Source organism: Haemaphysalis longicornis, unplaced genomic scaffold, assembly GCF_048455015.1.
Source record: "Haemaphysalis longicornis isolate Haplotype H1 unplaced genomic scaffold, Haemaphysalis longicornis Haplotype H1 scaffold_7, whole genome shotgun sequence".
In the NCBI taxonomy this organism is placed as follows: Eukaryota; Metazoa; Arthropoda; class Arachnida; order Ixodida; family Ixodidae; genus Haemaphysalis; species Haemaphysalis longicornis.
Window position 1 is genome coordinate 51,127,807 of NW_027526422.1, and position 17,117 is coordinate 51,144,923.

Genomic DNA, 17,117 nt, shown 5'->3' on the forward strand with positions numbered 1-17,117 from the left:
AGAACGGAGCTGAGTGACTGACCAAAGGCTCTTTCGAATTGAAACAAGTTGTATTTTGTGGTCATGCTCCCATTAAGTTACAGCCTACGGTTATAGTAAAGACACGCGCCCAACTTAAAACAGGGAGCGTTGAAGTGCTCAGGGCACTGTATACCAGATAAAACTTCCTTTTCAAAATGGGAAATTAGAGCTTCACGCGCAGTAGCTGCACCTTGGTTTGTACGTCCCGTAGTGGAAGGTTTGAGTTCATCTGTGTTCTCTGAAATTTAGCATACACAGGCGAGTTTGTATTTCGGCTAACACATCCTGTGGGACCGGGAATGGAACCCTCTAACCCTCATGCGTATACCAGCACAGGGCCTTATTTACTATGAGCTCCACCTTGGCATGCACTGTGCACAGCCGCTGCATGCATGTAACACGTAGCTACTCGTAATTCCCGGCCCCGACATTTACGGCTGGCTTCGAATGGAGAGCTATCCGTCATTACGAAACCACCAGGCTCTGACAATATGGGTGGTGTTGACGTCAGGTCCCCCGCTGCAACACACATGGCCTCCCTTTAACACATGCGTGTCAGATCCGAACAGAGCGGAGACCGACGAAACGGTGCAGCGCAGTCAGTGAGCCCAAGTGACTTTCCAAGCGAACTCCGACCAGTGTGTGTGCGTGCGTATATGCGGAGTGGAGAGAATAAGAAAAAAAAAATAACGAGAAACAGAGAATCCCTCCCGCACACGTAGCAGCAGCAGGCGGCAAGCGAGCACCTTTCGTTCGTTCGTTGGGCGCTAAAACGCTCTCCGCCACAGTTACCACCAACCAACCAACACGCGGACTGCTGCCGGCGGAGTGTACCGCTCTCTTCTTTCCCGATTTTCGCGCGGGCACGAGCGCCGCGCACGCCGGGCGCGTATTGTAGAACGTGCTACGCACCCGCCGCTCGGAGCGGCACAGCAGCGGTCACACGACACTCAGCGGGGGAGGAGGCGCAGGAGGGAAGCAGCAGCTCAGAGCGGCACTCGGACTCCAAGCTGCAGTCGCGTCGCGTGTACTTGTGGCACACAGGTCGGAACGACACGCCGACCGACGAGCATGCTGACAGGCACCGCACTAGCTCGGAAGTGAGTTCAGCGGCTCGTTACTGCGTCGTCCTGCGAGTGTGTCGTGGAGGTTATCGAGAGGGCGAAACAGGTGTGCCCCAGGGAGCAGCGCTGCGCCCCGTGCTGTTCGTTGGACTCGCGGACGCCGGGTGCGTGTGCCGCGCAGCAGCACGTTCCTGCGGGCTGTTGAACACCCACGAGCCGTGGTGAACAGGCCGAGGAGGCGGCCGGTGGAAGAGTGACGGCGATGGTGGTGTGTCTCACCTGGGGCTGTCAGGCCCCCGCGGCGGCCCTGTGCGCGCCGGTCCTGGGCCCGCAGCCGCCGCCTCCACCGCCTCAGCCACCTCAGACCACCACCTTCTGCTCCGTCATCCCCATCCACCCGTGGAAGCAGTCCTAGTGAGTCGCTGCTTCGCACACCATTACTCTGATTTTTTGCGTGTCCGTCCAACTTGTTAAGAGACACCCAACTGTTTATGGAAACAGTACAGGTCGTGTCAGTGCTCGTTTCGAGCAGCTGCCGAAAGCGTATTAGCCAGACCTTCGCGAGCGCTTTAGAAAGTTCTCTCTTCCTCTTTTATTTTTTTTGCTCGCGGCATTACTGAGTTGACAGTTTCATTTACGCACTGTTAGTCGTCACGGCCGAGCCTGCAGTCGCACCTGTTTCGCCGGCAGTATTCAAGCCCATTCTCCGGATGCAGTGCATTGATGCCGGAGGTCGAACCACTCTTCGTTTCTATGCGCTTATTCAGTGCCCCATGAGGCACGCAGAGGTTTGGCGTGGACTCCTTTAGTACGCAGGAGGAGGCGTGTTGCCGTATCTGACACGCAGGAACGGAACAGCAGTTTAGGCAACCTAAAGAGAACAGTTTGGTTGCCCCTTCAACAGCCGGTTCACCTTGCCCTACGCTCCCTTAAATGGGGGCACAAGTGAACAGGATGGCGTACAGCGACACCTCATGTGACCACAGTTGCGCTTGGAGACCGATCGTGAAATAAAATTAGCCAGCACTGTATCTACACTAATGAGCCGGAGAGCAGGTAATTCGCCACAAGTCTATTTAAAACACAATATTTCTCTAAAATGGACCTTCATCAGTGTTACGTCAAGCCGAAGAATTCGAATTGCAGTAGTCGTTTAACTTCGGCACCACGAAGTAAGCCCCTCCGTAGTTTAGTAATTTCGTCCGGCGAAACACATTTTTTTTTCTTTGAGGAAAATAAAAAAAACATTTCTGATTCTGAATCTGATAAATGCATTCAAAACACTGTTATGCTATGCGAGACTCAATGTAAATAAATAAATATATACAAGCCTAGGCCTAGCGTTATATTACATTGCTCAACTGAGTATTAACTTTTGTCTTATGTTTTTGTCCAAAGTTCTGCGTTTTTCCTTCGACTATTTTTTATGTCAATGGGCTGGAATGACATGGGGGCTTTTGGGCCCGCAGACACATCAGCAAAAAATTTCTTGTGAGAAAACAGCCCGCGAAGACAGGATCCTCACACAGTCGTTCTCTGGGGCTTATCCTTGCGCGAATTTTCTTGGAGATGAATAAAACGCGTACTCATTACTGCTTCAAGTTCAAATGCGCAACCCCCCGCCAGAAAACGTCGAAATTCACTGCAGGAAAGAAATGTGGCATTTCCTCGCGAGCGGCTCTGCGAGTCGCAAATATCGCTCCCGGGAATGGCCTACTCCCTCTATAGCCTGCGTGCATTTGAATATCTGGAGTTAAGAAAAGACGCGATTCATTTAAAAAGAATACGCTTTAAAATCAAGTGAAGGAGTAATTCATTGAGGTGTAATAACATTGTTATCAATACACCTCATATTTTTGTCTATAAAACGCTTACTTGCAAGTTTTTGTTGTTGTTTTTTTTTTAATGTTGTTAACTGTTTACGTTTGCCCCATTCTTGCTTGTCATACGACACGATATGTCACTATCCCGCAGTTATATTTAGCATTTCGCTGATGCTATGTTAACGTTTGCGCTTTCTTTGCATTGGTAACTAAGCTGAATACACCTATTTGCTACTTCTCGCAAAGCTAAACGCATTGAACACTTTTGTTATTCTTTTTTTCCCTGACTATACTATTATGCTCAAACGTGACGTTGCCGTGTTTTCGGATTGGTGCAACACACAAGTATACGTTTGCAAAATCCAGCGTGGTGTCATATGCACATAATATCAATTTCATCCATCGTTTACACGGAGAAGAGTTGAATCGAGATCATCAAATCAGAGATGTCGCAGTGTTCTTTTGCTCCAAGCTTACATTTTTCAACCTGTACTAACCCGTTATCCCGTCGTGCTTTGCAAACACTATAGGTGCCGCATTCCGTATCTCCGAAGAATTCATCTACATTCAGATACATTCTTTCCGCTATATATACTTAGTTTTGCCGTCCTTCCTTGAGTATGAATAGGTCGTGTTGGACGCCAGTTATCAGCCCAACGCAGGGCTCATTGAGAATTTAAAAAATTATGTCCATATTAAAACATAGATATACAAAGCGCAGAGTCGATTTCAGAATTGATTTCTTCAATTCGCTTATAATTGACTTCTTACAATACCGGAGAACCAAGGATGACTGGCTATTTTTGCATAAACTGATACATAACATCGTTAAATGTACAGACATGCTGGCTCATATTCACCAGGGTGTGTAGGCTGTTCCACGTACCCGCCCGAGTTGTTAACAAGAACCCACTGGCGCGCGTACAACACATCGACAGCGCGCTCGCAGAAAGCTTGGGTGCATTTCAGTCTGGAGCACTGCACGGGCCCGGGCCGGCCCAAAAGCCCGGGCCCGACCCGGTCCGCGGGCCGGGCCGGGCCACCCGAAGTCGATTTTTGGTGGGCCCGGGCCGGGCTCGGGCTCGGGCTTGACGCCGTGGGCCCGGGCCGGGCTCGGGCTTGAATTCATAGGTACGGCCGTTAATAGGTCCGACGTGAAGTGTAGAAAAGAGCATCAAAATGAATATTCTTGGTTTATTTTTGCGTGCTTCTTGCTGTTAGTTGTACGCATTGTTTTAAAAACGTGTTTTGCTAGGTCTGATGGTCACTATACTGCAATTTTAATGACATTTCTTGTACTGCATCAAAATTTTATATTTTGGTGTATAACATATAGATACGATTACAAGGAATACCCAAGAGGGGAAGGAATTAATTCAGATATCCTGGAGCTGTGCACCTATGTCTATGTATGTACACGTGTGTTTTAGATGTCGCACCAATCAAAATCCTGCTGCCGTGGCCGGGAATCAAACACGCGTGCCAGAGAAACACCACCGCTTAACAACCGCTGCAGGTGAAGTATTTCAACGCGCGTACATACTCGTTGATTCAAATGCGTATCAAAAAATTTCAGCAATACCAACTTGTGGCCGAGACAACCACGTGAAGTTGCCAAGAGCCTGGTAATCAAAGGTGATGGTGTCTCTTGTCTAAGAACACGAGCTATTATTACGCCGATGCGGCGTGAACTGCAGACGGTGAAAGCTAAACTGCGTGCACTTTTAAACCCTTATTTTTTTGCGTTCAGTTCATGGCGTGCTTGTACAGACTAGATGCTCCGTCTGATCGCCCGGAATATAATAAACAAACTTTCTTCAGCGTCAAAGACCGGCCTGGTCACACACGCGCAGGCCCTCCCTAGGTCAAAAAATAAATTACCGGGCCGGGCCGGGCCTGGGCTTGAGATGGCGGGCCCGGGCCGGGCTCGGGCCAGGCTCACTTATGAATGCTCGGGCCTGGACCGGGCTCGGGCTAGGTGTTACGGGCCCGGGTCGGGCTCAGCCTTCGCGAAGCGGGCTCGGGCCAGGCTCGGGCCTTAAAATCAGGCCCGTGCAGCGCTCTATTTCAGTCCCCTTTCGGTGTTTCGTACAGGGAACTGCGCTGATTGACAAACAATTAGTAGTAGTGCATGTTCGAATACCTTCACACAGTGGCTAAACGTGGTAGGTTTCTAAATTTATGTAATCTTACCATTTCCGTGTTGTTTTGTGTATTCATGATGCTTATTTTCATCATGTCAACGTGGTTGTTAGTCGTTGTTTTGTAGGGTTATGTTTAGTCTCAGTGAATACAGCTTTTCAATTTGGTTTGTGTTTGCTTTCGGCGTATAACCTCTCAATTCATTCTTTACAGTATTATTTTCACGTCGCCTAATATTTCGATGATGTAAACCAAGTTTGATGAGTTGTAACGGTTCTGTTGGTGGTGAAAACGAACAAACACTCGCTTAGCGTTTCAATTGATTGTAAATCCGCGCCCGGAAGTTGTAGGTTCCAGGTGTATAGATGATTTCTGCGCACGTTTTACGTCGCGAATTCAGAAACTTGAAGTGCCTGGCTACTGATGGAAGCGTTCTTAAGGTGCATTTTGAAGACGATAGTCTTCCGTGAGCTACCCAAACACAAAAATTTTGGAGTCTGTCTGTCTGTCTGTCTGTCTGTCTGTCTGTCTGTCTGTCTGTCTGTCTGTCTGTCTGTCTGTCTGTCTGTCTGTCTGTCTGTCTGTCTGTCTGTCTGTCTGTCTGTCTGTCTGTCTGTCTGTCTGTCTGTCTGTCTGTCTGTCTGTCTGTCTGTCTGTCTGTCACTCTATTCAGCCGCCCGTCTAAAAAAGAGGTGAAAAATGCTCTAACACCGCGGGGAAGACCATTCCTACTAAAACTGCTGCCATGACTCATACGTGTCCGCGCTATAAAGCGCAAAGGATATTCGAGACAAAATACAAGTGCATAAAAATGCAAAATACATAACCATGAGTATCCATGTTTTTTTTTTGTTTTTTTTCATTAGGAATACACGTTGGATTGGTGTTACGACAGCTAATGAATAAAAAACGCGTTAAAAACGGTGTCGCAGAAAGGCGAGTTAAAAGCGAACGCTAAAACAAAACACGGCGGCGGCTCGATCCTTTGCAAGCACGGCAGAAACAAAAGGTCCCAAGGAACAGACGGCGCGCGAACCGTGTGAAAGCGGAAAAATTGAATTGAACCTCCACTGCATTCATCATGGGAGTAGCTAGGAGGGGAGGTAGGAGTGTGAGGGGTGGGAGGGGGAGAGAGAAGAAGCAGCTACGTGGCTGAGGTCGCAGAAGACTATCGTACGAGGGACTTCGCAGCCAGGCAAGCAGATACGCAGCCAATTTTCATTTTGCCTGCACATTGAAATCGCGTACTCACTCCCCCCTCTTATTTGTTCTTCCTCATTCTTTTTAAATCTAACTGTGTATGACAAAGCAAGCATTTCTATTCACAGGTTTCGGTTACGAACATGCGTGCTGTATTTGAGCCCCCCAACGCAATGGACGTTTTACGTACCGAGAAAGCATACGCGCAGTGGTCAACGCGCGCTTCATAATCGCAAACGAACTGCGTCGCTGGTGTCGAATTCAGTGCAATTGTTTTTCTATACGTATATAACTTTTACAGACTGCTCTCATAATTCATCCGTTTGAATAGAGTGACACTACGAGGTTACGGTTTTGCCAGTAGGGAATTTAGAAAATAAAAGTTGTAATGGATGGATTGTCCCATCAGAATCGCAAAAGAATAGCAGGCAAGTAATTTTCACATAGACCTCATGCTAAAAGAAAAGCCGTAAACGGAAAAAAATGCGCAGTATTTCACCATTTCTTTGCTACACCGTTTTTTTTTTCTTTTCATAGCTATGTAATAGAACGCTTTTCTCCGTGTTCCTGCTGCACCTAAACTATTCTGACACAATAAAAAGTTACAAATTATTCAAACCAGTCACCAAGCTAACGTAAATCTGTAATCTTCCCAAAAGTTCCCATATCTCCCATGGTGACACGCCGGTGCATCGTCTGTTTCCTCTCCAATATATTTTTCCAAGAAACACGGTGATTTTAAAAACATAACCGAAATAGAATAATTTATTTTAGCGGCATATTAATAAAATAGTAGGAGCAGCTAAACCTAAATGCATAGCTTCGTCAGTGTGCGCGCGTGCGTTCACAAACTCTCAATTCGTAAAGCTTAAAAGTTCGCCTTTATATTTAGGCTTGGCGCTCCTCCACAACTGCTCGAAAAGGTGGTTTGTCAAATCGGTATAGGCCCGTGCGATTGGTACCGGAGTCAAAGTTTCGGAAACACAGAGCTGGAGTTCAGACGGAGGCAGATTTTCGACACAAAATTGAGAGGTTTTATCGCGAGCTAGAAGAGAAAAATGAAGTATTGGCACTGCAGGACAAAGGAGGTACGAAGAAGCAGAACATGAGCGCAAGATGAAAAACTATAAAATTAAATCATACGTGTCGAAAACAGGGTCATATAAGAAGTGCTAGGGTGCAGCCGAGAGAGTGACAACAATGCCAAGGGGACGCAGCCAACGGGCTGCTTGAGCCATAGCGGTGAACTGCACTCTTTTAAAACTATCCCCGACAAAAAATATACGTACGACTTATGAATAGTCCGACCTACAGTTTACTCACGGAATCGCGGACGAGGCGAAGTCAACAAATTGTCGGTGTGCATAGTTGTCCTGCCTGCCGCGGACGCCACTTATACACTGTTGCAACCACCGCGCTCGTACAGCCTTTAGAGGCGGGCGCAGCCGCGTACAGAGGAATCCCGGCTTCTAAACTCTGCATTCGGCCAGGTTGTAACAGTCCGTGTGATGTGATCCCGTTTTGACACCGACTGATCGCTCCCACTCCACTGCCCCCCATATTGCTCATCTCGTGATAGGCGGAAAGTATGTGATAACGAAAGAAAACCACGGGGACAAAGTTTCGTGGAGAATCTTTTTATACGTACTTGCCGCAGCTGCGTATACAGATACAGCTGCAGGTTTTTTGCACTCACTATGCAATTACTTGAATTTCGCTCGCACGGAGAGAATAAAAAGCAACAGAGGTAGGCCGAAGGTACGTCTTCCCATAGATTACGCGGAAGCCTGACATACCGCGTCGCGAGCAAGAAGCGTGCGCCATGCGCAGCTGGAAGTGGGCGTCCGACAACGTTGGGGTCGTTTATATTTTCCGAGCTGAAAAATTATTTTACGATCTTAGAAAAAAGTTGTTTCGCCGGGTTCTCCTTATATTGTGCGAACAAATAAATAGATACTAAACAAATAAATAATCTGGCTGAAATTAATTTATTCTCTACCACACGCATTTATAACGAGCTTTTTCTTTATTTTTTCAGTACTAATAATGTGTATGCAGTCGTTCCAAAAGAAAGCTGCAACGTTTTTTTTGTTTGTTTTTTTCACCATTTTGCAAAAAGAAAGGAAATTAACGTTCCTATCTGAACGTCCTCTTACCCTTTTTGCCGCACTTTTCTCGCAGACTTCGTCCAAACTTTTTGATGCCGTATATCAGGCATCTCAAACTCACATCAGTGAACGGGCCGTCACAAAATTTGGTCCCGCAAAGTCCGGGACAGCAAAGAAGGTTTACACGAAAGGGGAAAGGGGGGGGGGGGTAAGTAAATGTCGTCTAACGCTGCCATTTGCAAGAAACACGTCCTTTCCCACCTCTTGTAAACGTGCCGGGTCATTTCTGAATAGAATTTGCCGTCAGTATTTGAGAAGCATATCGATACCGATCTCAAGGAAGTCTAAAATCTGGACGCCGATTCTGAACGATAAAATATTGGTCCCACGGTGATGCTTCAACACATGGCGAGTGCAAAAGAGGAGCGTCCACTCTGGTAACATGAAGCCGTGGAAGACGATGTCAACGCGTTTTTAAGCAGACTCTGACCATTTGCCTCCTTGGCTTCGCGAGCAAGGCGCGCACTCACGAATTCGCAAAGACGGCCACCAGGGGGCCAGACGAGTCTAGCGGACCTCGCATGGGCTCTCCAACAAACCCGCCGTGTCTGCGCGACAAGCCAAGTCTATCGTCCCAGTTTGGTATCACCGTGATCGGCAAGTCAAGCGGCATCGACTGATACCATTTTCATCGCCTTTGGGTCACCCGAACTCTCAAAATCAGCGATAGAAGATCTCCGAAGGTGGTTCGCCTGGCTAAGCCTAACGCGTCTCGCCTCGCCATCGGCCCAACCCGGCGTAGCGACGGACGCCGCCGCAGCCGCCACAGACGCGCAGCGGCGGACGCCGCCGCCGCGATGCTCGCCGACCCGACCACTGACGCCGCGCAGAATGCTGCAGGTTCTACGATTCCAGCGATGTCTACCCAACAAACTACGAGTGACACTGCCTTAACCATGCCGAACGCCCCGACGTCAAATACCATACCGGAGCCCTCCATGGACGAAATGCACGTCGCCGACGATGAAGACGAAGATTGTTCCACTGAGTCACCCCCTAACTCCAACCGCTGGATCGTAGTGCGCCGTAGACACCGCGCCTTCGCGTCTGCGGTACCACCGAATCACAGCCCCGCAACCGGCAATATCCGAAAAAGCCCGAGCCCACCAGGCCGACAGTTCGTTCCCCCCCAATCGCCCCTCCCGCCCTCGGACATCAAGATAGTCCTGAGGCCACGAGGCGGCCTGAATCTCTCCCGCATTTCTCCCCTGGAACTCGCAGCTCTCCTGCAGCTACAAGCGCAGCTACCACCCAACCGTGAAGACCAACTTCGCTTGCATTACCAGTCTAATTTCATCGTAGTGAGTACTCCTCATGAGGACCGCGCCCTGCGATACGCTTCACTCACTACGCTCAGCATCGAAGGGAAGACCTATGCCCTGGCCACACATGTGCCAGCACCGACGAACACCTGCGCCGGAGTCATCTCAGGGCTGCCACTAGACCTTCCACCAGAAGACATCATCAACACGCTCATTGAGCACAACCCGCATTTACAGATCATCGACGCAAGAAGAATGGGATCTACTCCTCTATTCCAAATTACATTTAACGGAACAAGAGTGCCCTACTGGATCCGTTATCAGATGGTTACATTTCGCTGTCGCCCCGCCAAGCGCAAGACTGAGGCATGCCATCTCTGCTGGGCCATCGGGAACAGACCGGATGTCTGCCCCAACCCCAATGCTCCTCCACGCTGCCCAACATGTGGCCTCAGCTCCCCACAAGATCAGCATATTTGTCACCCCCTCTGCATCATCTGCTCCGGCCCACACCCCACGGGATCCCCTGCCTGTCCCCAACGCTACCGACCCAGACCGCCCCCAAGAAAGGACACCCGAGCTTTTGGGGAAGACGTCCAGAACTTCAACCAACTCCAATCAGTCTCACGTAACACCACCGCCCCCAACAACGCATCCCAGAAGGACTTTCCTCTCCTCTCGACTGAACAGCATCAACCTGTGAACCACCCCAAGCAACACCACCACCAGTCTCTACAAAACGGATGTGGTGGAAGCGACGCCAACAGGCCGCACGCAGGACCTCCCAAGGGGCCAAAAGCAACCTACGCCCAGGTGAGCTCCCATCACCTACCAGCCACTCCTCCCTCCCACAAACCTTCCTTCCCTGCCAACCCTCCCGATCCCATCCTCCACGAGTTACAACTACTGAGACAAGAAGTTGCCCGCCTGAGAGCCGAAAATGCGCAACTGCGAGCTCACCCTGTGCAACATACACAACCACTACAACTCTCTCAAAATCCGCTCAACCAGAACAAAAAGCGAGCTTCCGAATCCCCCGACCCATCCCCCCGAGACCGCGTTACCCATCTGGAAGAACAACTCAAAGAACAAACTTCGAATATAACTGTCCTCCTCGACACAGTCCGCGCCCTCACCGAGCAAACATCCCGCATGCAATCCCACCTTGAAGCACTAACCCGTCTCCTCCCTGCCTCCACCTCCCATCAACCTATTCCAAATGGCCCACCCAACCACCTGCTCTAATACTCTGCGCGTATGGCAATGGAATTGTCGAGGATTCCGCCGTAAACGCGCAGCGCTGCAAGCCCTTATCGACGGCACACCCGAACCCCCCGACGTTATATCCCTCCAAGAACCAGGGCCAGAATGCAAATGTATTCACTTCCGCACAATTCAAAAGGACTCTTACACCGCCATACTAGTCAGTAAAAAGCTCACAGCACAATACCTAGAACTGCCACCCGACCTCCCCCCTCACACATTCATACGCCTCATACCCAAGACCCACACCACCCAGCCCACCTACATACTGAACGTGTACAGCTCTCCTCGACTGCAACACACCTTCCACGAACTGTTCAAACTAGCTATAAGACAGGCGAACAAAGCCCCCTTAATAATTACCGGAGATTTCAATGCCCCTCACCCAGCTTGGGGTTATTCAACTCAGAACAAAAAAGGCAGACTCTTATGGGAAACCATACAGCATCACCGCCTCACCATTGAAAACGAAACATACATTCCCACCCGGGACGGCACCAGCACACAGCGAGACACATCTCCAGACCTCTCCATTACCAAACATACCCACCGCACCACGTGGCAACGTTTAGACCATACCCTCGGCAGTGACCATTACATTCTTAACATCACCACTACTACAGCACCCCTTACAGCGAAAAAAACCCGACCGCACACAATAATCAATTGGCACCAATTCCGAACTACCCGCATGCAAGCACTTCCCATCAACCCAACACCTCAATCATTTAACCTAACGGAGTGGATACGCGGAATACACACCGATGTGCAGAAACATAGCTCTACGATTACAGCCTCAACGCCCTCCGTAACTCTAGACCCCAGACTCGCACACCTCCTTCAGGCGCACCAGGGCCTCAAAAAGAGGTGGAAAACGCAACGCCACAATAGGAAGCTACGCCGCAGAATTGCCCTCCTAGAACGCGAAATCGAGCATCATAGCATGCAAGTGCAAACCACCGCTTGGGGACGCATGTGTGACAGCCTCTCTAAAGGCCTCAGCATGAAAAGAACATGGCGTATACTCAGGCACCTACTCGACCCCTCTACATCCAAAACAGAATCCCAAGCACGCCTCAACCTATTAGCCCATAATATCACGGGAGACGACCATACGTGGCCGCAAATTCTTACCGACACTTACATTTCGCCGCCGGAACCACAAGCACCTTCTGTAACCTACTCTGGCACACCAAACCCCCAACTAGACACCGCATTCACATTCGCCGAGCTGCAATCTGCCCTACATACCCTCACCCGCACCACAACACCTGGACCAGACGGCATAACATACACTACCCTCCGAAACCTAGAACCTCACTCACACCAACAACTCCTCGACTACTACAACCACTGCTGGGAAACCGGGCACCTACCAACAGAATTTAAACATGCCACCATAACACTGATCCCCAAGCCTCACAAACCTCTTTCAGCGCTCAATTTACGTCCCATTTCACTCACTTCATGCATCTGCAAACTCTTTGAACAGATGATAGTATCACGCCTTAATCAGCACCTCGATCAACAGCGTCTTCTCCCCGATAACATGTTCGGATTTCGCGCACATCTCGCAAACAACGACATTCACCTCCAAATTTATCATCAACTACTCAAAGCACTCCCGGATCAAGACACGTCGGCAATCCTTACCATAGATCTAACGAAAGCTTTTGATCGGATCTCCCACTCAGCTATTTTGTCCTCATTAAATAACTTGAATGTAGGCGCAAATCTCTTCAATCTTGTCAAATCCTTTTTTTCTGACCGTACAGCCACCCTTAAACTCGGCAACAGACAATCCGCAACCCTGCACCTCCCCAACCGTGGCACCCCCCAAGGTTCAATCTTATCTCCCACACTGTTTAACATAGGTCTCATCCCTCTCGCTACCGCGCTCATCAATATTCCCTCACTCCACAGCAGTCTGTACGCCGACGATATAACAGTGTGGGTAACTCACGGCAGTGACGCCCACATTGAATCCACCCTTCAAATCGCAACGGACACCATAAACAAGTTCGCCCACTCAGCAGGCCTATCATGCGCCCCTGAAAAGTCCCACATGCTCATCCTAACTCCGCGCCGCCGGCCCACCCCTTGGCCTCCCCCCATACAAATCCACATCAATGGCCAACCAATAACACCTACGCCATCCCTCACCATACTTGGACTGACCCTACAGCAAAATCGAGGCAACTCTTCCACAATACAAACACTCAGCCGACACGCGACACAAATAGTAGGACTTATCCGTCGAATCGCCGCCCGCGGCCATGGTCCTTCCGAAAAAGAGAGATTGCAACTCGTTACAGCTCTCTTCACCTCACGACTCACATACTCCCTTCCTTACTTATCGCTTACAAAAGCGGAACTCGACAAATTGGAAGCCTTGCAGCGCAGGGTATACAGAGCAGCACTTCTCCTTCCACCCAACACCTCTACCATCCGCCTCCTTTCAACTGGGACATTAAACACAATCCCCGAGCTCCTCGAAGCCCACCGCCTTAGCCAACTTGCTCGTCTATCCACAACTCCCACAGGTTCGATCGTCCTGCAACAACTCAACCTCACTGCTCCAGGCCCCCCCGCCCACCTTCACCCCCTACCCCTATCTCACCGCGAAAACCTCGAAATCCTCCCCCTTCCCCGTCACATGCATCCTAACCACCACGCAGCCCGACGAAGGGCCCGCGCCTTGGCACACTTACGCCTATTCCCCCCATCTCCTGACTCCATTTACGTAGACGCCGCGGAATATAGACACCGACCTGCTTTTGCGGCTGCTATTATCACAGAAGACAGACCGATCCCAGCAGCGGCAGCCACCATCCGCACAGCCCACCCCCACGAGGCCGAGGAAGCGGCAATAGCTCTGGCCATAACACACCAACCACCCCCATCTCACATATTCTCCGATTCTAAGACGGCCGTACGAAATTTCGCGCGGGGACACATCTCCTTCCCTGCTCGCCAAATTCTCCTATCCCGCCCTCCTCCCAACAAAATCATAATCCTGCACTGGACCCCCGGCCACGTGGGCTTTGGCGGTGCGGAAACGGCCCACCTGGCCGCTCGAGGACTCATTTACCGAGCAGCAGACGTGGACGTCTCACAGCACGGCGCACGAAACGCTCGCGAACCCCTGCTTACTTTTAGCGACATTACCACACATTACCGCCTACAGCGGCTAGAACTACCGCCCCCTCACACGTCTCTTCCTTCACCCTTGGACAGATTATGGCGACAATTACAGACCCATTCCCTTCCCACCAGACACGTCCTCCACCACATCTATCCCACATTATATCCCCGTCCAAACTGCCCGGCATGTGGCGCTCGAGATACCACGCCACACGCCATTTGGGAATGCCCCTCTTTACCCCCGCTCCGTTTACCCAACCCTCCCACTACCTGGCTGGAGGTGACTGGGAGCTCCTCGCCCGAGCTACAGCTCCTGACCGCCACTAGGGCTCAGGATTACCTGGCGCGCCTCCCTCACCTGAGGGACACTCGCTAGGACTGAGCCTCGTCAGAAATAAAGTTATTCTCTCTCTCTCTCTCTCACGAATTCGCTATAAAATATCACATAAAAATAAATGAACTAAGACACCAATGAGCGGGCCGTACCGCAATCGAAAGGTCCGCGGGCCGCGTGTTTGATACTCCTGCCGTATATAAAGGCGTACTGCAAAGTATGCCTGTGTCTGGCAGGTTATAAACAATTCCAGGCGTTATTAGTAGTATACTCTCGGAGAGCTGTCTTCCTCCGTGCTGTAGAGCCCTGCGAAGAAACGGGACGGTATTCAGGAGGAAATTCTGTAATCGCTCAGAAACTGCAACTCCACCTTTCGGCGTTTTTTTTTTGTAACAGAGCCGCCAGCTTTAAGTGTAACTTCATGCTAAAACTTTGTACGTAAGGTTGTTATTAGACGGAACATTCCCACGGCCCGTGTGCGTACGGTCCGCGGGATTGTCAAGAAGGAGAATGTTATTAATACGTAGCATTCTTTGCCGAGTACCCCACAGCCAGGACCATGAAACGCCCTGCCTTTCCACAAAAATGCAGATATCGCGGAAGTTCCACTTGTAATCGCTATAATGGCGTAAATGGAGATAATTGGTGGAACGAAATTTTGGAAAACTAAAAAAATAAGAAAAATGTAAAATAATTACGGAAAATGGCGAACCGTGTTACGCCCTGCATTTCCACAATAATGCACATTTCGTGAAAGTACCACCTGTAATCGTTGTAATAACGTAAATAGAGATATTTGGTCGAACGAAATTTTGAAGAACTAAAACATAAGAAAAATATAAAATAATTACGGAAAATGGCAAAACGTAGACCGCACGGCATTTCCACAATAATGCAGATTTCGGGAAAGATCCACTGTAATCGTTATAATAGCGTAAATTGACATAATTGGTGAAACAAAATTATGAAAAATGAAAGAAATAATAAAAATATAAAGCCATTACGGAATATGGCGAACCGTGTAACAGCCTGCATTTCCACAATAATGAAGATTTCGCAGAAGTTGCACCTGCAATCGTTATAATAGCGTAATTGGAGATAATTGGTCGGACAAGATTTAGAAAAAAAAATTGGATGGAGAAAACTCACACTCAAGACAGGCGGCATAAAAATGCTACGCATTAGTAGATAATTCTCTGAATTTCTGCAGATTTTTCGAAAGCATTTTATCTCAAAAGCAAGGTTAAAATATTAGTGGACTGTCATACAAATTTAATGGTACTTTCAGCCGTACCAACTGCTGCCGCTACAATGTGTATATGTCCACCCTACATTTATAGCTTTACGAGAGCGGAATCGTGCTCGCTACAAATGGCATAACTGTGATCCAGAGGGCAGACAGAGAAAGGCAAAAGTGGAAAGGCTGTGCTCACTACGAGACCGAAGCCGCAGCCGTATTCTTTATTTCTTTTTTTAAGTCTTCCTATCTACAATGGTTTGCACGGGTGATTTAAATGAGGGCCTGCAATGTAAAATGCCGACGTTTGCTGGAGGACTCACCGACATCTTGCACGTGATATGGCATGTGTGTGGTTCTTTAAACTGCAAAAGCTCACTGTGCTCATTGTGCGATAAACATCACTGTCATGAGAAAGCCGTGGTCATGATACATGCCCGCCCCCGAAGGTTATACATCCCGAAGGTTACGGCGCGAACTCTAATTTAGCTAAAATCCATAACATCGCCCCCCCCCCCCCTTCCCGCCGGCCCGCACGCACGCACGCACGCACACACGCACAGACAGACAGACAGACAGACATACAGACAGAGGATGTGCTAAGCTCTAGCTATCAAATACTGGAGAGGCAATATTCCCGATGTCCCAGCGATCGCCCAGAGACTTCTGGACGAGAAGATCGCCCGTTGCCATGACTTCAGAATTTAGATAAAAATAAAGTTTTTCCTCCTCCCTCCTGCTCTCCCCCTGAAGAAAGTTGAGAGAAGCGCGAAAGCTTTCTCCCATCAAAACTGCGTCAAAACCTCCGCTAAGAGGGCGTCCAATCTTCGAAGACCAAAATCTCAAACGAAGAACAAGCCTATGCGACGATTTGCCGAGCACTAAGTAAACGCATCTCCGAACGATCTATACACGTATGCCGACACGTGGTTTATGAGATAAAGGTATATACCATTGTGCTCTTTCTTCATGATCGATGTGTGTATTGTCTTATCTAGAACCGTTCTTTTTCGCGATTTTCAAGTAACCCTTTTGACATAATGGAAGCCCAGTTTCATTGCACGCGCCGTGTGTAAAGAAATCGTGTCAGAATTTTTCGGTCGACCCTGCAGGTCTCTGGAGGAATGTATTAGTTTTTTGAGAGAACTCTATCGGCCCCACTAAGAAAGCTTTCGCTTTATAAAATGAGTCGCGAAGCTCACGCAATAATGAGGGACAGAGGTTCTCATCTTGAAAGTGCATGATGACCTGGAGTCCTTCGATGGTTTTAGTCATAATGGAGACATAAGAGTTCTTAAACTTGTATACGTACTCAAGACATGACGAGTGCGCCTATATATTTGCTGTGTTCGTGCTAGTGCTCGAAAGATCGCCGGTTGCATTTTCCTGTTCTCCCTTTAGCTACAACTCCACAACTGAAATGGGCATTGAATCGAAATTTCACGTTCCTACGTGTATG

General features: G+C 49.1%; 1 protein-coding gene across 1 annotated transcript in view; it reads left to right on the forward strand.

Moving 5' to 3' along the window:
• The first annotated feature begins 822 nt into the window (after positions 1 to 822).
• The window catches only part of LOC144145594 (receptor-transporting protein 4-like), a 63,822-nt gene continuing 47,527 nt past the window's right edge, over positions 823 to 17,117 (forward strand). Inside the window, exon 1 of the mRNA XM_077677248.1 lies at positions 823 to 1,499. Coding sequence (XP_077533374.1) covers positions 1,348 to 1,499 — 152 coding nt within the window. The 5' untranslated portion in view covers positions 823 to 1,347. The remainder of the gene's footprint in view (positions 1,500 to 17,117) is intronic.